The sequence below is a fragment of the Cottoperca gobio genome, chromosome 17 (genome assembly GCF_900634415.1).
Source record: "Cottoperca gobio chromosome 17, fCotGob3.1, whole genome shotgun sequence".
Classification (NCBI taxonomy): Eukaryota; Metazoa; Chordata; class Actinopteri; order Perciformes; family Bovichtidae; genus Cottoperca; species Cottoperca gobio.
In genome coordinates this window covers 715,740-741,731 of record NC_041371.1, presented here as the reverse complement: position 1 = coordinate 741,731, position 25,992 = coordinate 715,740, and the positions used below count along the sequence as shown (strand labels likewise).

The window sequence follows — 25,992 nt, the reverse complement described above, 5'->3', positions numbered from 1 at the left end:
TTTTAGAATAAAATAAAGAATGAAGGATATTCAGTTTATTAATCAGTCTTTTATACATTTTGGCCAAATGTACGACCTGGAAAGCAAAGGGGTGTAAGAGTTGACCTCCTCAGGAAAAGACCCTGAAAGGGCGCAGCCTGGTTTGGGATCAGTTTCACTAAGTGCTGCTTTACGCCCAGATTATCAACCTGAGGCTCCGGTACCTCCACTGCTCCTGGGGTGGGGGGTGTAGGGGAACCCGACTTGTTGAACCTCTGACTGTGTGAAGCCGCCGACGTCACAGCTTCTCCTTTTCACTGATGTGTGAACTTTAACACTGAACTGTGTGAACCTTCAATGGAAAGTTCCACATATCGGAGGTGCAAACGTCTGAAGTTCTAACCAGACGACATGTAATGAATTGTGTGTTTACTGTGTGTGTGTGTGTGTGTGTGTGTGTGCGTGTGTGTGTGTGTTTACCATATATGATGAGGTTTAGTCTGCAGCTTGGTTTTTAGAATCACACTCCTCATATTTATCTTATGAAACAGGCGGCAGTGAGGTGACGCTTTTCACATCCTCTCGTTGTCTGGGACTTTCCTCTCTCACTTTTAGGCAGTTTGCATTTCTCTCCGCCGATGATTTAATCGTTTTAATGCTTTTCAATCCTGAATATATTGTTTTATTGAATAAAAGCAATTTTGTTTGTTGTGTTTTCTTTGCATCTGAGGTTTCAGCATCAGTCGGTAAAGCCTCTTGTAGTTTATAACGGTTTAATTTAATGTGTTATAAACGTGCTGAACTGTGTCACACATGAGACGAGTCAGAGGAAAGTGATGTTATTGTCGATCCCAGTGATTAGAGACACACAGGTAGAAGAGGCATTCAGGTGCGTTACTGCTTTAAGTAAATCCTAAACTAATCTCCACAGAACTTTTTTTTCCAAGCTGATCAAAGGTTTTATTTTAAATCTGCAGTGACTTGTGTCTCCGATTGTAAATTAGAGGTAAAGGAGTAAAAAGGTTTTCCTTTGAATTACTGTGGAGTGGAGGTACGAAGCAGCAAGAAAATACTTAAAGTAGCTGAAAAGTGTATTTAAATACAGCTCTGGAGTAAATTATCATTCTTTCAAGTTCCTAAAAACACATTTGGAGCAGTTGGGGGACGACACTGTCTTTAAATCCAACATTGTGCCACTTGGTGTGTTAACGCCGTGTGAAGTGAAGCTGCATTGCGTTCTGTCCAAAAGCAGAAACACACCCGCCCAGCAGCCACCGCTGAGCCCAACATCAATATTGTTCTTGAGGGCGAGCGGAGCTCCACGAGGGAGGATGAGGAGCTCCCAGGGCGGATCGGACTGACCTGCTGACCTCTGCTGACCTCTGCACGGCCTGCTGACCTCGGCACAGACTGATCCAGGAGCAGCTTTGGAGTTTGTTATTTTCTGCAAAAGAAATGAAACTTCTTCGGGGGCAGAAATACAAATTTAATAAGAGAATTACATATGTTTAAATCCCATTTCATAAAACGTGTAATATAAAAAGTGTTAATGTGAGTCATGCAGTGGGGAAGTTTCCTGCTGATATCTGTCAGTGAAATATTTGACCCTGTTCACCTGTATGTCTCCCCTTAATACGGAGCTATAGACTGAAGTGAAGGACACACACATTCCATGTTGGCAGAACATCTTCCACACTGTTAGTTCTGGAGGTGTGTTGGACTCCAGGCGGTTCATCCAGCGGCTCAGTTTTCATTTAAAAAACAAACATTTTTATCTCCTCTGTGTCTGAAGCAGCTGATGGTCGGTGCAGAACATGTCCTGTTATCTGCGTGCAGAACACGACGTACTGACACAGATAATCTCATATGGAAAGGTCATTTCCACTACAGTTATCGGGTTTTTCCAGTTTTGGAAATCCTAAGCAAATATGAGTGAGCGGTGGAGGAGGTGTTCAGACCAGTTACAGTAGCTCTTCACACGTTTGGTGTGTAGAAATCTTAATTAGTAAAGTAAATACAGCTGGCAGATGAATGCAACATTTCCCTCTGACATGAAAAGACTCCAGTAAAGTACAAACTTCACTTGTTCTCATGGACCTGGACGCTGGCACTGGCAGTGCTGTCACATGCTCAAAGCCCAGTCACATGTTCTGATCTGTCCTCCTTCATCTGCTTCAAGTGGTGCCTTCAAAGACCTCCTCAGACAATAAGTCTGCAGTGTCTCTGCTTGTTGTTCTACTTTACATGTGCAGCTTCTAATTCATAATCCTGGTGGGAAAATACTAAATCCTTTCAATTCAATTATTTTTTAAAGCTATTAACGTCACATCTAGCAATATTGACTCGACAAATGTAAAAGGATTTTGCCAGGTGGTTGTTAAAGGGATAGTTTGGATTTTTAGAAGTGGAGTTGTATGAGGTACTTATTCATAGCCAGTGTGTTACCCGATGACTCTTCAAAGACACCAGACTCCATTGTATTTTCTTTACCTTTTACCTTGCAGAACAGGGGGGTTGCTGGTACCGCTGCCTCGATCGGTTAGTTTTTTTTGTGACTTTGGTTAATCCGAACACACCCTTTAAAACACCAAAGTCACAAAATAACACAAAGTAAGTAAACAAACGAGGCAGCGTTAGACCAGCCACTCCTGTGTGCTGCCAGGTAAAATAGCTGTTTTTGTCAATGGAGTTTGGTGGCTTTGAAGAGAGCAGAGATAACGGTAGAAAGGGCAGCAATGAGAATATTCTAGAATAATTTATACTTAAACTGATGTTTCTAGATGTCTAAAATACGTCCACAGCAGTACATCCTGCTTCCTGCTGGTACTCATGTCTGTTTCTACAAACTGCATCTCCCACCCCAGAACCTGGAGCTGCTCCCAACATGGACTTACACTTACACTTTACTAGAGCGTATAAAGTTACATAAAATGGAAATACCTCGAATTTGTACTTGACTACATTACTCAAGTAAATGTACTTAGTTGCATCTTACCGCTGGCATATGTTATGTATTTTTAATCATTGCATTTTATATTAAATACGTTGTCCGTAGCATTTATCTCAAATTTAATTCATTCAGAACTCAAAGTACTTCTACTTTACTTGAGTATTTCCATTTAATGCAGCTTTATACTTGTTCATGTATCTCCAACTACATTTACTACACAATCAGTACTTTTACTTTAAGTACTTTAACTACATTTACTACACAATCAGTACTTTTACTTTAAGTACTTTAACTACATTTACTACACAATCAGTACTTTACTTTAAGTACTTTAACTACATTTACTACACAATCAGTACTTTACTTTAAGTACTTTAACTACATTTACTACACAATCAGTACTTTACTTTAAGTACTTTAACTACATTTACTACACAATCAGTACTTTACTTTAAGTACTTTAACTACATTTACTACACAATCAGTACTTTACTTTAAGTACTTTAACTACATTTACTACACAATCAGTACTTTTACTTTAAGTACTTTAACTACAGTTACTACACAATCAGTACTTTACTTTAAGTACTTTAACTACATTTACAGCACAATCAGTACTTTACTTTAAGTACTTTAACTACATGTACTACACAATCAGTACTTTACTTTAAGTACTTTAACTACATTTACTACACAATCAGTACTTTACTTTAAGTACTTTAACTACATTTACTACACAATCAGTACTTTACTTTAAGTACTTTAACTACATTTACTACACAATCAGTACTTTACTTTAAGTACTTTAACTACATTTACTACACAATCAGTACTTTACTTTAAGTACTTTAACTACATTTACTACACAATCAGTACTTTACTTTAAGTACTTTAACTACATTTACTACACAATCAGTACTTTACTTTAAGTACTTTAACTACATTTACTACACAATCAGTACTTTACTTTAAGTACTTTAACTACAGTTACTACACAATCAGTACTTTACTCTAAGTACTTTAACTACATTTACTAGCACAATCAGTACTTTACTTTAAGTACTTTAACTACATTTACTACACAATCAGTACTTTACTTTAAGTACTTTAACTACATTTACTACACAATCAGTACTTTACTTTAAGTACTTTAACTACATTTACTACACAATCAGTACTTTACTTTAAGTACTTTAACTACATTTACTACACAATCAGTACTTTTACTTTAAGTACTTTAACTACATTTACTACACAATCAGTACTTTACTTTAAGTACTTTAACTACATTTACTACACAATCAGTACTTTTACTTTAAGTACTTTAACTACATTTACTACACAATCAGTACTTTACTTTAAGTACTTTAACTACATTTACTACACAATCAGTACTTTACTTTAAGTACTTTAACTACATTTACTACACAATCAGTACTTTACTTTAAGTACTTTAACTACATTTACTACACAATCAGTACTTTTACTTTAAGTACTTTAACTACATTTACTACACAATCAGTACTTTACTTTAAGTACTTTAAGCTACATTTACTACACAATCAGTACTTTTACTTTAAGTACTTTAACTACATTTACTACACAATCAGTACTTTACTTTAAGTACTTTAACTACATTTACTACACAATCAGTACTTTTACTTTAAGTACTTTAACTACATTTACTGCACAATCAGTACTTTTACTTTAAGTACTTTAACTACATTTACTACACAATCAGTACTTTACTTTAAGTACTTTAACTACATTTACTACACAATCAGTACTTTACTTTAAGTACTTTAACTACATTTACTACACAATCAGTACTTTTACTTTAAGTACTTTAACTACATTTACTACACAATCAGTACTTTACTTTAAGTACTTTAACTACATTTACTACACAATCAGTACTTTACTTTAAGTACTTTAACTACATTTACTACACAATCAGTACTTTACTTTAAGTACTTTAACTACATTTACTACACAATCAGTACTTTACTTTAAGTACTTTAACTACATTTACTACACAATCAGTACTTTACTTTAAGTACTTTAACTACATTTACTACACAATCAGTACTTTTACTTTAAGTACTTTAACTACATGTACTACACAATCAGTACTTTTACTTTAAGTACTTTACTTACATTTACAGCACAATCAGTACTTTACTTTAAGTACTTTAACTACATTTACTACACAATCAGTACTTTACTTTAAGTACTTTAACTACATGTACTACACAATCAGTACTTTTACTTTAAGTACTTTAACTACATGTACTACACAATCAGTACTTTTACTTTAAGTACTTTACTTACATTTACAGCACAATCAGTACTTTTACTTTAAGTACTTTCACTACATGTACTACACAATCAGTACTTTTACTTTAAGTACTTTACTTACATATACTACACAATCAGTACTTTTACTTTAAGTACTTTAACTACATTTACTGTACAATCAGTACTTTACTTTAAGTACTTTAAATACATTTACTACACAATCAGTACTTTTACTTTAAGTACAGTTACTACACAATTAGTACTTTTACTTTAAGTACTTTAACTACATTTACTGCACAATCAGTACTTTACTTTAAGTACTTTAACTACATTTACTACACAATCAGTACTTTACTTTAAGTACTTTAACTACATGTACTACACAATCAGTACTTTTACTTTAAGTACATTTAGCTGATACTTTTACTACACAATCAGTACTTTACTTTAAGTACTTTAACTACATTTACTACACAATCAGTACTTTTACTTTAAGTACTTTAACTACATTTACTGCACAATCAGTACTTTTCCTTTAACTACATTTACTGCACAATCAGTACTTTTACTCTAAGTACTTTAACTACATTTACTGTACAATCAGTACTTTACTTTAACTACATTTACTGCACAATCAGTACTTTTACTCTAAGTACTTTAACTACATTTACTGTACAATCAGTACTTTTACTTTAAGTACTTTAACTACATTTACTACACAATCAGTACTTTTACTTTAACTACATTTACTGCACAATCAGTACTTTTACTCTAAGTACTTTAACTACATTTACTGTACAATCAGTACTTTTACTTTAAGTACTTTAACTACATTTACTGCACAATCAGTACTTTTACTTTAAGTACTTTAACTACATTTACTACACAATCAGTACTTTACTTTAAGTACTTTAACTACATGTACTACACAATCAGTACTTTTACTTTAACTACATTTACTGCACAATCAGTACTTTACTTTAAGTACATTTAGCTGATACTTTTACTACACAATCAGTACTTTACTTTAAGTACTTTAACTACATTTACTGCACAATCAGTACTTTTCCTTTAACTACATTTACTGTACAATCAGTACTTTTACTCTAAGTACTTTAACTACATTTACTGTACAATCAGTACTTTACTTTAAGTACATTTAGCTGATACTTTTACTACACAATCAGTACTTTACTTTAAGTACTTTAACTACATTTACTGCACAATCAGTACTTTACTTTAAGTACATTTAGCTGATACTTTTACTACACAATCAGTACTTTACTTTAAGTACTTTAACTACATTTACTGCACAATCAGTACTTTTACTTTAACTATATTTACTGCACAATCAGTACTTTTACTCTAAGTACTTTAACTACATTTACTGTACAATCAGTACTTTTACTTTAAGTACTTTAACTACATTTACTGCACAATCAGTACTTTTACTTTAAGTACTTTAACTACATTTACTACACAATCAGTACTTTTACTTTAACTACATTTACTGCACAATCAGTACTTTTACTCTAAGTACTTTAACTACATTTACTGTACAATCAGTACTTTTACTCTAAGTACTTTAACTACATTTACTGTACAATCAGTACTTTACTTTAAGTACTTTAACTACATTTACTACACAATCAGTACTTTACTTTAAGTACTTTAACTACATGTACTACACAATCAGTACTTTTACTTTAACTACATTTACTGCACAATCAGTACTTTACTTTAAGTACATTTAGCTGATACTTTTACTACACAATCAGTACTTTACTTTAAGTACTTTAACTACATTTACTGCACAATCAGTACTTTTCCTTTAACTACATTTACTGTACAATCAGTACTTTTACTCTAAGTACTTTAACTACATTTACTGTACAATCAGTACTTTACTTTAAGTACATTTAGCTGATACTTTTACTACACAATCAGTACTTTACTTTAAGTACTTTAACTACATTTACTGCACAATCAGTACTTTACTTTAAGTACATTTAGCTGATACTTTTACTACACAATCAGTACTTTACTTTAAGTACTTTAACTACATTTACTGCACAATCAGTACTTTTACTTTAACTACATTTACTGCACAATCAGTACTTTTACTCTAAGTACTTTAACTACATTTACTGTACAATCAGTACTTTTACTTTAAGTACTTTAACTACATTTACTGCACAATCAGTACTTTTACTTTAAGTACTTTAACTACATTTACTACACAATCAGTACTTTTACTTTAACTACATTTACTGCACAATCAGTACTTTTACTCTAAGTACTTTAACTACATTTACTGTACAATCAGTACTTTTACTCTAAGTACTTTAACTACATTTACTGTACAATCAGTACTTTTACTTTAAGTACTTTAACTACATTTACTGCACAATCAGTACTTTTACTCTAAGTACTTTAACTACATTTACTAGACAATCAGGACTTTACTTTAAGTACTTTAACTACATTTACTAGACAATCAGGACTTTACTTTAAGTACTTTAACTACATTTACTAGACAATCAGTACTTTTACTCTAAGTACTTTAACTACATTTACTAGACAATCAGGACTTTACTTTAAGTACTTTAACTACATTTACTAGACAATCAGGACTTTACTTTAAGTACTTTAACTACATTTACTGCACAATCAGTACTTTACTTTAAGTACTTTAACTACATTTACTAGACAATCAGTACTTTTACTCTAAGTACTTTAACTACATTTACTAGACAATCAGGACTTTACTTTAAGTACATTTAGCTGATACTTTTACTTATGTAAGGTTTTGGATGTAGGACTTTACAGTGTGTATTAGTACTTCTGAATACTTCTACTGCTGGTGAGAGCAGCTCGTGCTTTGGGTGAAACACACCTGATTGGATGATTTATTTTCCATATGCTAATCGTGGCTCTGAATTCTTCCCTCCTTCTGCTTTCTTTGGTTTGTGTCTCAGATTTCCGGCAGCCCCTGAAGGAGGCACAAAGCACATCCCATTCATTCTGCCTCCACTTACGGGACCGGAGAGCACCCAGCGGCCCCGTGAAGCGTCCACACACCAACCGAACAGCAAAACACACGTTCACCGTAAGTTATTTGCTTATTATTATTATATTATTATTTGCTATTTGCACATTGAAAGGTTTTCTTTGCTCCCTGCATGTCCGCTCCGCACGGCGGCGGCAGCGGGCCGGCAGGGCTCCGTTTCCGGGTTGGTCTTTGTGCACACGGCACCGGGCTGGTGCAGAGCGCATAAGCCCAACGTGTTACTGTTTACCTCCAGTGTGTGGGATTCACATCAAACCGGAGACGCGCGCGGCTGTACCGCGTGAAGGGCTTTTATGGCTTGATATCTTTTTAACTTGTGTGGAGCCTCGGCAGCAGCACGAGGCACGAGGCACGAGCCTGGGCCGCAGCCACCTGGCAGATGCCATCTGTCAGCAGCATCCTGCGGAGACATTTAACCAAATCACTGGCGGCTAGCAGGGTGGCTAACCCAGCGAATAATCTGTTCCACACCGGACAGGTGAGGACGCTTCCCCGTGTTCGTATCAGCACACGTTAATCCTGAATATGAAACCTCTCACGTTGACATCCATTGGTGTTAATAACGACGAGCTGATTGTTTAGTTAAGCTAGCTATCTGACATTCTAAAGTGGCATCCGGAAACCTGGCTACTGTACGCCAGACCCCTCTCAGAAAACCATTACGTTTAGTTTCTCTTCCCATCACAGGGTGGATTCCATCTCAACACGACGGATTTATTTTTGGAAACCAATTAGTTAGAAGCTGCCCTTCAATTCGGCTCAACACCAAACAGACAACAGTGTTATGTAGTCTCCTCATCCAGCTATATTTATGTTATCTTAGCTAACACACAGGGAGATCTATGGAGCCCCTAAAGTCAGATGAGGTGATTATTTATTTATAATAATACGTACTGTGCTAGTACTGCACCATTTTGATGTACTTCACTTAAATATTTCCATTTTCTGCAACTTTATGCTTCTATTCCACAACAACCCAGAGGCAATAACTTCAGTTACTTTACAGATTAATAATACACAAGATAATAAACATCTGATGGGTTATTATAGATTAAGATAATACTTTGTTCATTCCAATGAGTTTGGAGAAGCCGGGAAGTTATCCAACCAAAAAATCTGCCCAAAAACAAGACAACAAGTTTATATAGAAAATGATGTCTTGTTGTTGTTAAAGTATTAAAATGCTGCTGATTATAATTAATATATATTTATTATACTTTATTATGAATTTACTTGTATACAACATTTTTAATGCCAGACTTTTACTTTGAATGTATTTTAAGTACGTTTAACATCACTGCAGTGCAGTATCTTAATGCGTCCCTAAACTTTAACATGAAGTGTGAAGTGGGACGGATGTGTTCCAGTTATAATGTTCTTGTCTCATGTGAGCCGTTTTAATTATTGTTCAACTTTATGATTTATTTTCAGGACGAGGGCCAGAAAACAATATTCCCTCTCTGAAAGAGTCAAAGAGAAGAACCGGCTCAGTCTTTGTCCTGGAGCTGAAATGATAAATTGAAAAGTCATTTTTAAAAACGACCTCGCTCAAGGATTGAAACTTTTGGGATCTTTAGTCGGGCAAAACGAACAACGTGACGTTTGTAGGAAACTTTTGAGAATTGCTCAACATTAAGTTTGACGAGAACGTGGTTCATTAAAAACAGTCCCGTTTGCTTCCAGCAGAAAGAAGCCACCAGACAAATGTTCTCATTTTAGTCTTGTGAGGAGCGTCGTCATTCTTTTGTGACTGCAACCTTTAATCAAAATGTCCTGCAGCTCTGTTGTGGCCATTACTTTCTCAAATCATAAATAAGTCTATTAAAAGTCGACGTCTTCAACTCTGAAGTTCTGACCTGAAATACTATCTGTTGCAATATTTCTTTATTATTCCAGCATCACATTTTAGTTTCAGCTCTAAATGTCTAGTGTTCCTGGAGGTTTGTCTTGTTGTAATGTTTATTTTGTTATTCTTAACGTTTTTAGGGGTTTGGGGGAGACTTTTATAAAACACATTGAGTTGCTCCTGATGGACGGCGATCCTGCACCAAGTCAAAGTTGTGTCGAGGGTTGTTGTGAGTTGTTGAAAAATCACATAAAATCCCAGCAAATCTTTAGTAAAATGTGTTCATTTGTGCAAGTTTAGCATAAATAAATGTTCCCATTCACATTATTGTAATCAGTTGATGTAACTTTTTCAAATCTAAAAACTCCTATTCACGCGTTACTCTGTGTTCAACACAGGAGATCCTGAAATTAGCTCCTTTTTATTATTATTTATTTATTTTAATTATTATTTATTTATTTATTTTGTATTATTATTTATTTATTTTGTATTTATTTATTTTGTATTATTATTTATTTATTTTAATTATTATTTATTTATTTATTTTGTATTATTTATTTATTTATTTTGTATTTATTTATTTATTTTTGTATTTATTTATTTATTTTAATTGTTATTATTTATTTTAATTGTTATTATTTAGTATTTATTTTTATTATTTATTTATTTTATTCAGATAATTTATTGAAATGTGCGACATAACCCTTTTTATTATTATTTATTTATTTTAATTATTATTTATTTATTTATTTAGTATTATTATTTATTTATTTTGTATTATTTATTTATTTTGTATTTATTTATTTTGTATTATTTATTTATTTTAATTACTATTTATTTTTGTATTTATTTATTTTAATTGTTATTATTTATGTTTATTATTATTATTTAGTATTTATTTTTATTATTATTATTTAGTATTTATTTTTATTATTATTTATTTATTTTATTCAGATAATTTATTGAAATGTGCGACATGACGGATCCTTACAATCGCAGGAACATATTTAATTCTCACTTTGAAGCGTCCATGTAGAAGTTACAAAACATTTCCACTTTGTTTTCTTTAGCGATTAATTCGCCATTTCTTCTTGATTCATTATTTACATTCTGACAAACATTTGTTTTTCAAAACCCAAATATATTTAATTTACTGAGATATAAAACACGGAAAAGCAGAAAATTCTCACCTCGAAGAAACTGGAAAGAGTTTAAAAAAGGAGAATTAATTTTAAAATGTGTTGCTAATTCATTTGTTCAGAAAAACATTTAGTTCTTTGTGAAATAAATCAATAAGAACGTTTGATTTTCACAAGAAGTTTACCAGATTTTCTGACTTGCTTCCCCGGCAGAGATGAAGCTGATGTTGGTGTTGCTCCTCGCCGTGCGTTTGTGCGGCAGCGCCGTGACGGCCGGCTCAGACTGCAGCCCGTCCACCACAGAGACGAACGGCGCGGTGCGTTCACTGTCGGCCGTGGTCGACTCTCAGAGAGCCGAGCAGAGCCAGAGGCAACACCTGGAGGCTCTGTTCAACAGGTGAGCAGCAAACGGTTTCATCATTAACATTTCTGACTCAAAGATCATCTGGAACAAAAAGTATATTGAAAATAATTTTAAATTGGAACTTTAAATCCAACAAAGCTGCGCAATAATGAGGAATTATACTGGAAATCATTTGGTGGCAAAAATGTGTTTAATGCAGAACAATGAAGACGATATGACGTTGTTACTAAAAATGAAAACATATTTATTTATTTCAGAAATACACATTTTCCTAATCATTTTATTTTAAAAATAAAAAGTCATCTAAAAACAAACATTTAATCAACAATGAAGGTTTAGTTTACATAATATAGTTTGTTTAAACATAAACCGTAAAATATATTTTGAAAACATAGTTTTTTGTATCAGCTGTGTAAAGATAAACAAACTACTTCCTGCTATGTACTAATGTACATAATGCTAATGTCATTAATGCTAATGTACATAATGCTAATGTCATTAATGCTAATGTCATTAATGCTAATGTACATAATGCTAATGTCATTAATGCTAATGTACATAATGCTAATGTCATTAATGCTAATGTCATTAATGCTAATGTACATAATGCTAATGTCATTAATGCTAATGTCATTAATGCTAATGTCATTAATGCTAATGTACATAATGCTAATGTCATTAATGCTAATGTACATAATGCTAATGTCATTAATGCTAATGTCATTAATGCTAATGTACATAATGCTAATGTCATTAATGCTAATGTCATTAATGCTAATGTACATAATGCTAATGTCATTAATGCTAATGTACATAATGCTAATGTCATTAATGCTAATGTACATAATACTAATGTCATTAATACTAATGTACATAATGCTAATGTAATTAATGCTAATATACATAATACTAATGTACATAATACTAATGTACATAATACTAATGTACATAATACATAATACTAATGTACATAATACATAATGCTAATGTAATTAATGCTAATATACATAATACTAATGTACATAATACTAATGTACATAATACTAATGTACATAACGCTAATGTACATAACGCTAATGCACTTAATACTAATGTACATAAAGTTTAATTTTTATATCAAAAGTCCTTTTTGGTGTAAAGTGCAAGTCCACTTCACGTATAGTAGTTAATAATTAAGTGTGTGTGTTTGTGACCCCCCCCCCTTCATGCATGTGTGTACTGTTTGTACATGTGTGTACACCGAGCCGGTGTGTAACATAAATAATAATAATAAGATGAAGTATTAATAAAGTACGTCTTCTTCTTATTTTCTGTTATAAAATTGCAGATATGGAGAAAACGGCTCCATCTCTCTGGCCGGTTTGAAGCGCCTCCTGCAGAACGTGGGGTTGGATCGAATCAGGACTGTTATGGTGCAACATCACGAGCAGCCCGGCCACCACGACCACCAGCACCACCACCACCATCATCACCATGACAACTCGCATCACCAAAAACACGCAGAACCCTTGCAGCCCAGAAAGTTTCCAAAGACCTCTGAATTGTCCAAAGATCAGGACAGCCGCCACAACCTGCACGACAGGAAGACCGCGGCGGCTCAGGAGGCCGGCTCCACGGCGGCGTACAGCGCCCAGCTGATGGAGAAACCAGATGAAGCTCTTAAGAGACGAGACGGCAGCCCTGCAGGGGAGGAGTCCACCAGGGCGGCCGCTGCATCACGGGTCACTGAAGGCCAGACGCAGGCGGCTGCAGTTGGCCGGGGGGAGCATGACCACGACCATGAACATGACCACAAACATGTGAACCAGGATCTTTCCAGAAGCATGAACAGTGTAGAGGTACGCCGTTATCTTCCTGCTCGCACCTTCTTCCTACATTTAGTTTGCCGGTACTAATTATTTATGGAGCCGAGCAAGAGACTGCACACAACACTGTGCTGTGAATCTTTCAGAATAAAAGTCTTTTTGTTACAAATGAAGAGATTCTGCCAACAGAAAAACGGTAGAGGGCTTTTATTTTGAAAAGTAAATATTTACATGTATTTAATGTCTGGGACATTCTACAGAAGGAACAGACGTTAAACTGTAATAATGTCAATAACCCTTCAGGATCATTTTGCAGAGGCACTAACCTCATGGACCTCCTGTTTTGAGCATTATCATCAAAATCTATTCATATTTTTACATCAATTATTCTCATTTTCTTCAAAGAACATGTTAAAATCATGTATTTTGTTTTTCCCTGAAGTATAGAATGTTTTGTGGCGATGCATCTCTGCAACACAACACTATTGACTTTAAACGAGGTTTTTACACATTTCACCTGCAGATTGAAGATGTCTGCAGGTCACGATGAACTGTTCACTGTATTGCAGAACAACGTGAGCGCCGTTCTGTGTACAACGTACAACTTCGCACACGCAGGAGACGTAAATACAATGATACTTATATGCTCGTGTTGTTTTCTACCTCCAGTGTCTGAACGCCTCCAGCATCCTCTCGTCTCACGGCATGTCTGAGGAGGCGAGTGTGACCCTCGCTGACTTCAGCTTCCTCTGCCCCGCGCTCCTCAACCAGATCGATGGCGCGGCGTGCATCCTGCACAGAGGCGCTGCAGAAGAGCGAGGTAGGAGCCCGTTGACTTTAGTCTGGTGGGAGGAAGTCACAGAAACATGTGAAGTGTTTTAATGTCGGATAAACTCAAACGACTTCCTGCTCTCACCTGGACCTGCATCGTCTGAAACGGATGAAAGACTAAATACAATAAGTGGCAACATATTAAATAAAGAGACGCTAACGTACGGAGGACGCTTCAAATGTGTCTCCTGGTTTTGGTATTTATAGCGTTGTGTTAAAGTCAAAGGTGTTTCAATGTCTTGTTCTGTCCAAAACCCAAATATATTCACTTTAATAAGATGTGAAAGAGAGAAAAGCAGCAGATCTGCACGTTTAGAGGCTGGAAACCGACTTTAACGTCATTTTCTGAATGAAAAGTTACTAAAAATGAATTAATCGATTATCAAAATGTTTATTTTTCTGTCGCTCGATTATTCCACTAATTAAAAGTGACGTCGATATTTTGATCCAGATTTTAGTGTTAAAGGTGCGACCACATTTAACTATTATTATTATTATTTCTTCATTTCTAGACCATAAACATGCTCACGGTCACCATGGTGACCACAACATGTCGGCCCACGGCGAGCACTCCGGTGGAGAAAGTGTCAAAAACATCGCAATAGGTAAGACGATAAACGACTTTAAATGCAGTCGCGTAATATTTCTATTTGAAGGTTTTGTACTTTTCTGACGTGTCTGCTCCGTGTTGCAGCGTGGGTCGGAGGGTTCGTGTCCATCACGGTCATCAGTCTGCTCTCGCTGCTCGGCGTCGTCCTCATCCCGCTCATGAACAGAGTCTTCTTCAAGTTCCTGCTCAGCTTCCTGGTGGCGCTGGCTGTCGGCACGCTGAGCGGCGACGCCTTCCTTCATCTCATCCCCCACGTGAGTCGGGGGTCCAGCTGCAGGTTTGGGGAAAGAATCAGGTTATAAGATGTGAGGAACTTTATCTCACGACCACGTGATCCGTCACTGTTCAACGTTAAAGAGACGAAACATTGATCGGAATAATGATGAGTTTCCGTAGAGAACGTGTATGTATTCCCTTAACTTACTTTAACGAAAGAAGTAAAAGTTTTCAAATGCTAAATGTTAGTTAAACAAAGAGGCAAAGTTGTGTATTAAAGAGGTTCTTGAATAAGTATCAAGATAACCCTTCCTTTAGGTTTCTCTGTCCACACACACATCCACTGCTCGTACAACCGGACGGACGGACAGAGGGTCTCCCAGCACCATGTTGGGCTTTGAACATGGACGCTATAAAATAAGTCTAACTCCGTCTAACCCAAACATTGTGGGTGGAGTTGAGGCACTCACCTGTCAATCAAAGGTCACGCCTCTAAAACATGCGTAACTTTAAGCCTTACTATAACAAACAGGTGAGTTATACGTACACGTGATGGACAGGGATACTAACTATGGAGACCTAAACGGAGACCGTAGACCCCCGTAGGCTTCCCGGCTCTGCTCCGGAGGTTGCTGCTTGGTTGAGACTCGGCTTGAGTCTCATCAGTCTCCTTTACGTTCATATCTGTGGGTGCTTCAGTCTCAGGGAGGACACCATCACCACCACGAGGACTCCGGGGTGAATATGACGGAACATCACCTCCACGATGAGCAGGAGGAAAACCTGGACGCAGTGTGGAAAGGTCTGACGGCTCTGAGCGGAGTCTACATCATGTTTCTGATCGAACACTTCCTGACGCTGGGGAAAATGTACAAGGACAAGAAACAGAAACAGAAGGTCAGAGTTTGATCATTAAAACTATTATTATTATTATTATTACTGTTAATAATATTTCACATGCTTCCAGTCTTAAATCAGAAACCTCTGAAGCGGTTCTGACGGTCTAACTGTCCCACGCCTGCAACTGTATAAATACTCTGATTCCATGTGAAAATACAAACAAGACACTTTCATTTGAGAAAAACATTTTTCTACTGAACTGTTGCTTTTATGCAACAAACCGTTCTCAAACATTCAATGTTGCCAAAAGTCAACAAGAACTTAAAGAGAGTATTTCACAACATGCACAATATTTTCCAATGTTTAAATGACCGCACAACAGATTTATGGAAGTGGTCCAGGGTCGAGCGAGATAAGAAGAATCCAGTTTTAAATCTAAGTAAACAAAACAAAGAGATGAAGGTTTTTTAATATTTGCATCCTGCTTCGACTTCAGTGGAGGTCTGAATTCTTCCTCTGCAGCCCGTAATCATCATTTAATATTGTGTTGCTGTGGTTGTTCGTACTGCGTATGAAATAACAACACGGTGTTTGTGATCAGATCCAGAAGAAGTGGGATCAGAACGACAAAGCAGATCCAGAGAAGCAGCCGGCTCTGGAGGAGAACGACCTGAAGCCAACAGAAGGTGAGACCAGCTTCTCTCTGAGGACCAACTGGTCCCAGAAAACCTGCAGTTCTGAATTCTGTCCGGCATGTTGGACGTCACCATCCTGGGTTTGTGGAACCAGAACCTTTAAGGCTCGTACACACTTTGTGTCGTATATACGACACAAAGTGTGTACTTTGTGTCGTATATACTTTGTGTTGTACACACTTTGTGTCTTAAATACTTTGTGTCTTAAATACTTTGTGTCGTACACACTTTGCGTCGTACACACTTTGTGTCGTACACACTTTGCGTTGTACACACTTTGTGTCGTACACACTTTGTGTTTTACTGCCACGCGTCGACATTTACTCATTTTTATTTGTAAACGAACCAAAACGTCTGATATGACGCAACAGTTAAACGTAAACAAGTCTAACATCGGCCGATATCGATGTTCGATCGATAAATACAAAATTCTCATTCCATGTTTTTAAGCGTTATAAATGCGCTGCTTTTGAGCTTTAGTTTTAACAGTTCTTGATTTCGGTCTTCCTCCAGATGTGGAGCCGAATGGTGGCGGTATGTTTGGCGACCACTCGAACAGCCTGCACGGCGGCAGCGTGGCGGAGGAGGAGCAGGTGATGCTGGCGCCGCAGGTGTCCGTCGTCTCGCCGCAGGGTTACGCCGGAGCCTCGGGAGCCTCCGCCTACACTGCCGAGGACTGCGAGAACAAATGCCACTCCCACTTCCACGACACGGTGGGCCAGGTAGACAGCATGCACCACCACCACCACGACTACCACCACATCCTGCACCACCACCACTCTCAGAACCACCACCCTCACAGCCACTCCCACTCCTACTCGGAGCAGCACTTCCAGCAGGCCGGCGTGGCAACGCTCGCCTGGATGGTCATCATGGGGGACGGACTGCACAACTTCAGCGACGGCCTGGCGATCGGTGAGTAGGTGTTCCTGTCGGGGCTGGAAATCAGATCATGAGCTGAAGAGACGAGCGGCCAGAGAAACTACAGCTCAACAGTCACAACTAAATCTAAATATTCTTCTTCTTCTTGCCTGTTGGGTCGAGCTTTTCAAGAATAATTTTTGCGCTTTGAGCGCCACAAGCCGAGGGTCGTCTAGTTATATTGGAGAGAAGACATTTCTACAGCCGTCTGAAACTCATACAAAACTATCTGTAATGATAAATGGGACGAAAATGTGTATTTGAACTGTCCCCTTTTTTATTAAAGCTGCTTTGTGAAGACGAAGTAACAAGAAGCAGGTGTTGTGATGCTGTGGCTATAAAGTCCTGATCTCAAGTCGAACATGAGTAATATGTGTTATACCTACGGCTGTCGAATTAACGCGTTAATTTTGATTTAATTAATCACAGAATAAATAACGCGATAAAAAAATTAACGCAGATTAATCGCGCTCTTAGATGCCCCTTGACTCTTCACGTCACCGACGCGGTGCGGCCGCAGCAGCCTCGTCAACATGATGAAGCGGATGAGAAAACGTTACTTGGCCCAGTGAATGGACAGTTTACATTAATAAACGCTCGGATGGAACTGTAGTTAGGAGCACAGTTCTGTGCAATTCCTGCAGAAAATCATTTTCGTATCATCGCAGTACCTCTAGCCCAGGGGTCGGGAACATACGGCTCTTTCGATGACGCGTTATGGCTCGCAGACAATTTTGAGCTGACATTTTTAAACATGAGTAACAAGTAATATATAATTATACTGTGTCATTTTAAAGTAAAACATTTAGCAGCGGATTTTGTTTTAGTTCTCCCCTCTCCTTTCCTCCGCTCCGTCTCTGACTGTAACTGTGTGTGTGTGTGTGTGTGTGTGTGTGTGCGTTTTGTGTGCGTGTCAGTGTGTGTAAGGGGCGGAGCCCTGCCCTTCACGAAACAGCTGAGGAGAAACTGAGCAAAGCAAGCAGTAGACCGGGGGTGTTGAACTGAATCACAGAGAGGGCCAACATTAAGGCATCGTTTCGGGGGTGAAGCTTGGAAACTGCAGCGCCCACAGAGTCACACTTTGCCTTGAGTGTGTCGTTACACTGGAGCTCAATCAGCTCCATGTTCACATGTGCTGTTTCCACGTCAACTGCCAACGGATTGCTGAGCAGTTCATGCGCAGTCGGGAACACAGCGGTGGAGATGTTCGTCAGTGTTTGGAAACAGGCAGTGACCAAAGTTTCCTGCTGCATCAGAGCGTGGTTGTGCCATGCATTGATTTAATTACCAAAACCGGCGGGCCAGTTGTGACAGACATGATATTTTCTTGCGGCCGAATATAATTGTGGCCTTGAGTTTGACACCCGCGCAGTAAACACAGAAACAGACAATGGTAGGGGAAACACTGATACCGCTTTTAGTACTCGGAGACGTGATATACTTAAAACTCAATTTTATTAAATATATGGCTCTCAAGGAAATACATAATATAACACAAAATATTTGGCTTTTATGGCTCTCCATGCCAAAAAGGTTCCCGACCCCTGTTCTAGCCTGACATATCATCTCAGAGCAAAGCACTTAGCAGCTAGCTCAAAGCTAGCTAGCACCAAGGTGAGCGACCAGCCTCGTCAAAACGCTCTCGATCAGGCGTTCAGAAGCAGAATGAGTAAATCTACCTCTGACAGACTCACCAACTCAGTCGCGAGATGGATTGCAATGGACTGCAGGCCAATTTTGTTTCACGGATAGCGTAACATCGTGCAAAAGAAGAGCAACCTTGACATCTGATAATGTAAACAAGCTAGTTTGTCTCAGCGACTGGCTGAGGGAGAAGTGACAGGTGTTGTGAGGCCCAGGAGTTAAGTTACATGTTGATGAATGAAACTGTTGCCAGAGGAGACTTCTGCTTGGTTTTGTTTGTTTTGTTGTACAAGAGATTGTTTATAGTACAATAAACGATGTTAGGCTATCTTGTGGCAAAGATATTGGTATTGAAATAAAAGACATGTTGACCAGTTTATAATGCCTACTCATTGATTCACTCATCTTCCAACCCCCCCGTCGCACGGAGCTCCGACAGCAAATATTATATGCGATTAATTAATCACAAAGCTTGTAATTAATTCGATTAATTTTTTTAATCGCTTGACAGCCCTAGTTATACCTGTTAGACCTAATACAAAGACGGGAAGTACAAAGTCTTTCTCCTGAAGTTCACCTTCCAACAATAGAAAGCGTGTCCAGCAATTAGACCGGTCCTCTGGAATGAGCAGGAGAGGATCCCCCCCACCAGACAAAGATCCCACCCGTTGAGAAGTGTACCGATATATACGGTTCATTATGAAACACTCGATTAGTCATAAAAACTATGATTCTTTCTGAATCGAGCAGTAAGTTGTAGCATGAGCTGTTCGCTCGTCCTCCGGGGTGATCTCGATTCTCAAACGATAAGTCGTGCAGCCCTAACCGAACCTAAAGGGACGAAGTGCTGCGAGGGTCACACTCTGAACATTATAGTACAGAAGCATTGATGACTGTGGGTTTGAATATTTCAGGAGCTGCCTTCAGCGAGGGTCTGTCCAGCGGCCTCAGCACGGCTGTGGCTGTGTTCTGTCACGAGCTGCCTCACGAGTTGGGTAAGACCTTCCCAAAGACATTAACACGACATTTACACATTAAAATCCTTCTTATAATCTGTGTTGTCTTGATATTTACGTGACATTGTTTCTAAATGTATTCAGGATTGATTGGTAGAAAGACTAAACTTCATACAGTCGAAGGGATTTCAAGTGTTTTAGAAGAGCATGAAATGTGACGGATGTGTTTCTGAGATGATTCTCTGGAAAGACGTGCGGTCCAGTGAACTCTTGACTCTGCTTCCCAGGTGACTTTGCGGTGCTCCTGAAAGCCGGTATGACGGTGCGCCAGGCCATTCTCTACAACGTGTTGTCGGCCATGATGGCCTACCTGGGCGTGGTGATCGGTATCTTGATCGGACACTACGCGGAGAACATCTCCATGTGGATCTTCGCCCTCACGGCCGGACTCTTCATGTACGTGGCTCTGGTGGACATGGTGAGTCAGCGGTGCCTCTCTTGCACTTGAACACATCGCACACAGACCTCCGAAGGAAACGGGAATGTTGAGTGTACTGACATTGATACTAGAGAATAAACTACAGGCGCTAAAGCAAAACATTAGCGTGCGAGCTGCGCCACAAAACAGAACGGAGGAGTTTTAGGAAGTTGAACTTAAGGCAACGCGGCGCTAACAACAAGTTTCTCTGCATTATGGAAACATTTACATATAAACCCCTCCAGACCGATTGTACATGAAAGAAGCATTTTCACATCTTGATTTGCATTGATTTTCGGTCACATTGAACTGCACACCTGTTAAAGGTGTGATGCAAATAATGTTTGTTTGAATTATACCAAAATTACATAAGGTGCATTTAAAAACATTTTAAAATAACAAATACAAAGGCAACTTGTAATAATTTAAAGTGATGTCAGATCTGTCAGTGCAGGAAGTGAAATTATTGGCTTTACGTGACGCAGACAGAAACTGCTCAGCTGTCAGCAGCATCTGTTCACCGGACGTCTGACTCTCAGCCGGTCAGAGAGCGTCAGGACCAGATGAGACACACACACACACACACACACACACACACACACACGACCTGTCACACACTGCTGCTGTCTGAAAGCAGCAAAGCGTTTGTTGTCTGAGGGCGCCCTCTAGTGGCTGCGCTGTGAATCACCTCGTTACGTCTCGGCCTCTGCCAGATGCTGTTTTGTTTTGTTTATTTTGGATTTTAAACGCTCTGGACTTATGTTTGAATCAGTCTGAATCAATCAGCACTGGTAATGCAGGAGCATACTGAGTATTTGTGCTAAGCTAGAACACGCCCTGGAGTTCTTAGTATTGGATGCACAGAGGTGGAACTGAAGTCCACCTGCAACATCTGACTCCTGCGGGATTTGTGCTGCATTCATGTGATCTCAGAATAATCGGGAAAATTGGGGAAATTCCTTTGAGCGCACAACAACTCAGAAACTGATTCAAAATGTTGTCTAGACCTTTGAGCACTAAATACAAGACATCTTCTCTCTGCTGTTTCCACATCACGACTGAAAGCTCATGAATCAGAAGCACGTGAACGCACCATTTGCGGACGAGTGCCGGTGTATTTCCTGTTCTTTTAACTGTTGCCTGCTTCCGTCGCATGTTTTAACGCATGTCCGTATGACTTCATGTGCTTTTCTTCTCAGGTACCTGAGATGTTGCATAACGACGCCGGAGATCACGGCTTCAGCCACTGCGGCTTCTTCCTGCTGCAGAACGCCGGCATCCTGCTGGGCTTCGGCATAATGCTGCTCATCGCTATTTTCGAGCACAAAATCCAGCTGGACCTGGGATACTGAGGGAGGAGTTTCATCCTGAGCCTCAAGTGTCTCCGTCAGAAGGTGTTTCATTAGTAGTTCTAGACTTCAGTCCAGTCACCTTGATTTAGTGTGTTTCTTCACATTGTGTGGGAAGAAACATCAGTTCAAACGCAGAAATCGAACGTAATCTAGGAAGTTGCCACGTTGACTCTCAAACTCAGATTAGGTGCAAAAAATGTATAAAGTTGTTGAGTTCATTTTCTTGGACTGCGGTTAGAAAGTCTAAATCTGGAGTCAGTGGAACTAAATAAAAATCCCCGTTCTTATTTACGATGAATAAGAACGTGCAGTTTTTGACCCACTATCTCATAACTTTGTATTTGTGACATGTTGAAAGTGTTTCTGCTGCTGAGTCAAACCAGATTAGTATTTCAGTGCCATAACAAAACATTCACATTTTAAAGGTGGTGTGTGCACATGCATGCCAGAATCACGCAATATAATCACAATTCAAATACTCCCGATAATATCGCCATACAATATTTATGACGACGTTCAAAAAAGTATTTCCTTCGTATAAAATGAGTTTTTCCTTTTACGTGCTTCTGCTTTCCTTCTTTTAATAAAATAAAAGTTGCCGTGTCGTTGGCATGTGCAGAAAATTAACATGAATTACCTTTTGGTAATAACGAGTACGCGGGAAGAGGAGCGCTAGGCTTGCTCGCGAAGGATAGCGGGAGTCTGTCTACGTGATTAGTACGATCGGGCCCTATGTTGTTAAAATATAGTTTTTGATCGGTCGAACACATCTATAAGCAACCATGTAATATCGTCAAAGTTAACCATTAACCCGTTAACCATTAACCCGTTAACCATTAACCCGTTCATTGTTTGCCGTGTAACACGTTAAATGGTCTAAAAAGGATGTGTCCTGTTTGTTTGGTTTTTCTGACCAAAACCACAAAATACTCACATAAGTAGAATTTGGGCATTTCCACCATAATATGTCCGTACATTTTAATATGGGGGGGTTTAAAAAGTGTTACCTAGTGAAGTTCACCATGACGGGCAACACGCCGACCTCGCCGCGTAACGCACAGAAGAAATAATCCTAATTCGCAGAAACTGTGAAAATATTGCTTCCAGAGCGTTACAACTCAGACGGTGGCGTAACCGGACGTGGAGCTTCTACGTGTTTTGCCAAGAAGGTGACTGGTGCCACATAAACCTGCAACAGTTCTGTGGGTGGGGAGGATATAAAGCCGCTTTTGTAAACGCCATATTCATCGGACAATCAGATAAAGTCTTGCTGAGGAGGCCTCAGGTAGGAATCAGAAATATAATATTTTAGGTGGAAAGTTCAGCTGAACTCTGTAAATGCCCCATGAGTTCAGCTGAACTCTGTAAATGCCCCATGAGTTCAGCTGAACTCTGTAAATGCCCCATGAGTTCAGCTGAACTCTGTAAATGCCCCATGAGTTCAGCTGAACTCTGTAAATGCCCCATGAGTTCAGCCAGATGGAAGGTGAACATTAATAAAGAATCACTTTGAAAGTGTGTTCAGTTTGACAAAGAGCTGCTTCATAGATTGTTTACTTTTGGTTGACAGTTAAAAGATAAGAAACAATGTGAACATTGATGGTGAAGAAGCAGCACAGCTGTATTTAGCTGAAACGAGGCTTTAGACTTGAGATGGATGAAGGTGATGAAGGTGATGAAGGTGAATCCTCTCCTGCAGCTCTCGCCGCCTGGTTAACTCCGGTGCGTCTGCTGCAGCCCGACCTTCGTTTTCATTGACTATTTGATCAGGAACAAATATTATTTATGTTTCAGGTGTTGTTTTCTTTCATTTCTCCTCTAAACGCGATCTTTGACGAAGGACGGTGACACGGAGCTTCATAATGTTTGGATTTAGATCATTGATCCCAAAAACTAAACTGAGTTGAGATGAGTTTTTTTCGGGGGCGCTTGAACTGAACTCAAAACATTCCTAATGTTCAGATTACATTTTTTCTAATTGAATTTTTTTTGCAAATGCACTTATTTTGCAATTCTAGCATATCGGAGTGTTTTGGTTTCGATAACAATAAAAGAACAAAAGACTAGAAAACTTCATTCAGCGCAAACGTCTTGATTCTGTTAGAGGTCGTTTTCCAATGAAGAGCTAAAACACTGAAAGCAAATTATGGCGGCGACTCAGCAGGTACACTTGTTCGCTTTTAATGTGTTTTTTAAATTTTGTATGCTTTTTATTTATTCATTTATTGTATTGTTACAGTTGAGTTGATGTGGCAGCTTAACACTGATCGTGTTCAGTTTGAATGTGGACGTTGACACCAATACAATCACACAGATGTGCATCATGAGCTCAGTTTAAACTGTTTAATGTATTTTTATTTCATTGTTTTATAAAAAGTGAACGGAAAGCATATTCGGTACAAACACGAGCCTCAGTGTATATTACATGTACATTGTTATACTATGTGTACATATTTATGCACAATACTGTACAAGTATGTGTTTGATTTGTAGTTTCCCTCAATGTGCTGTTGTGAGTCTGTTACACCGTGTTCAACACAAACCAAAAGGAAAAGTTACAGGAGGAAATTGTTCTTGTTTTTGTCTAAAATGAAATGTTAAGTGTTAGCAATGAATCTGTTCATGAAGGGAGCTGCGGCTGGTTTGACTCGGCGGTCATATTTGAGGTTGAAATCTGTCTAAAATCCCGTCATGGGGACCATCAGGCCACGACTAAAACAATCATCCGTGTCTAAGTGGTCACAATCAAATGTCACAAGCTTTGGAATAAATTATAAATAAAAACGTTTCCTTGTAGTTCTGTTTTTAAAATGTTTTCTTCTTTATGTGAAAAGTATTTAAAAAAAAGCAAGAAACCACAAAGCTTTTGCTGAATGAAGCGTGGCGTGTTGGAGACTAATTCTGTAGCAGTGTAGTGAAAGTAAACGTTGCCTTACAGTGAGGTCGTCTTCACCACGAGACTTCTGAACAACGCCTCCGATATTCACGACTGAAGCTTTTAATTTATGTGACGTTCAATGTGGTCGCCTTTTCTCCTCTACGCATGTTGAAAATGCAGTAAAACTGTTTGAATGTTGAGAGCATATTTTATATTCAACTCCTATTTTATTATGAAAATAGGATTCCATGAGTTACATTTAAAAGCGGTTAAAAATTATAATTTTGTTAATTTGTTTTAGGCAAATTTCCAGTATGACTAAGAATACGCTTTTTTTCTGGATGCAAAGTGTTAGCTGTTTTAACTACTTTATACACAGTTAGCTGTTTTAGCTACTTTATATACAGTTAGCTGTTATAACTACTTTATACACAGTTAGCTGTTTTAACTACTTTATACACAGTTAGCTGTTTTAACTACTTTATATACAGTTAGCTGTTATAACTACTTTATACACAGTTAGCTGTTATAACTACTTTATATACAGTTAGCTGTTTTAACTACTTTATACACAGTTAGCTGTTTTAACTACTTTATATACAGTTAGCTGTTTTAACTACTTTATATACAGTTAGCTGTTTTAACTACTTTATACACAGTTAGCTGTTTTAACTACTTTATACACAGTTAGCTGTTTTAACTACTTTATACACAGTTAGCTGTTTTAACTACTTTATACACAGTTAGCTGTTTTAACTACTTTATACACAGTTAGCTGTTTTAACTACTTTATATACAGTTAGCTGTTTTAACTACTTTATACACAGTTAACTACTTTATACACAGTTAGCTGTTTTAGCTACTTTATATACAGTTAGCTGTTATAACTACTTTATACACAGTTAGCTGTTTTAACTACTTTATACACAGTTAGCTGTTTTAACTACTTTATACACAGTTAGCTGTTTTAACTACTTTATACACAGTTAGCTGTTATAACTACTTTATACACAGTTAGCTGTTTTAACTACTTATACACAGTTGGCTGTTTTAACTACTTATATACAGTTAGCTGTTTTAACTACTTTATACACAGTTAGCTGTTATAACTACTTTATAT

The 25,992-nt window shown here is 37.9% G+C and overlaps 1 protein-coding gene and 2 long non-coding RNA genes across 8 annotated transcripts; 1 reads left to right on the top strand and 2 right to left on the bottom strand.

Moving 5' to 3' along the window:
- Positions 1-8,496, bottom strand: LOC115021939 (uncharacterized). The gene is made up of 2 exons (XR_003833794.1): positions 8,124-8,496; positions 1-1,423 (listed from the first exon to the last, which is right to left on the bottom strand). It is a non-coding gene; the product is annotated as an uncharacterized LOC115021939 (long non-coding RNA).
- slc39a6 (solute carrier family 39 member 6) lies at positions 8,190-24,790 on the top strand. 6 transcript variants are annotated; one of them, XM_029452668.1, is made up of 14 exons: positions 8,202-8,336; positions 9,729-10,020; positions 10,284-10,372; positions 11,496-11,679; positions 12,974-13,484; positions 14,121-14,271; positions 14,795-14,887; positions 14,977-15,146; positions 15,808-16,005; positions 16,550-16,634; positions 17,157-17,558; positions 20,123-20,203; positions 20,452-20,642; positions 21,842-21,994. In XM_029452668.1, the coding sequence occupies exons 4-14, from the start codon at positions 11,498-11,500 to the stop codon at positions 21,992-21,994; spliced, it is 2,217 nt and encodes a 738-aa protein (XP_029308528.1). In that variant the 5' UTR covers positions 8,202-8,336; positions 9,729-10,020; positions 10,284-10,372; positions 11,496-11,497. The 6 variants fall into 6 exon arrangements, with proteins under 6 accessions (XP_029308524.1, XP_029308528.1, XP_029308526.1 ...); XM_029452666.1 differs by lacking the exon at positions 8,202-8,336 and adding an exon at positions 8,543-8,775 and having other exon boundaries at positions 9,729-9,901; XM_029452665.1 differs by lacking the exon at positions 8,202-8,336 and adding an exon at positions 8,543-8,775.
- Positions 14,156-15,846, bottom strand: LOC115021938 (uncharacterized). Its single transcript, XR_003833793.1, has 3 exons — positions 15,656-15,846; positions 14,948-15,163; positions 14,156-14,293 (listed from the first exon to the last, which is right to left on the bottom strand). It is a non-coding gene; the product is annotated as an uncharacterized LOC115021938 (long non-coding RNA).
- Positions 24,791-25,992: the final 1,202 nt, after the last annotated feature.

What these genes read in the sequence shown, in the direction of transcription:
- slc39a6 (XM_029452664.1), top strand. Translation starts at nt 11,498, where the DNA reads ATGAAGCTGATGTTGGTGTTGCTCCTCGCCGTGCGTTTGTGCGGCAGC. An exon ending in CGAGCTGCCTCACGAGTTGG is followed by an intron (nt 20,204 to 20,451) that starts GTAAGACCTTCC and finishes TCTGCTTCCCAG; the next exon opens with GTGACTTTGCGGTGCTCCTG. An exon ending in ACGTGGCTCTGGTGGACATG is followed by an intron (nt 20,643 to 21,841) that starts GTGAGTCAGCGG and finishes TTTTCTTCTCAG; the next exon opens with GTACCTGAGATGTTGCATAA.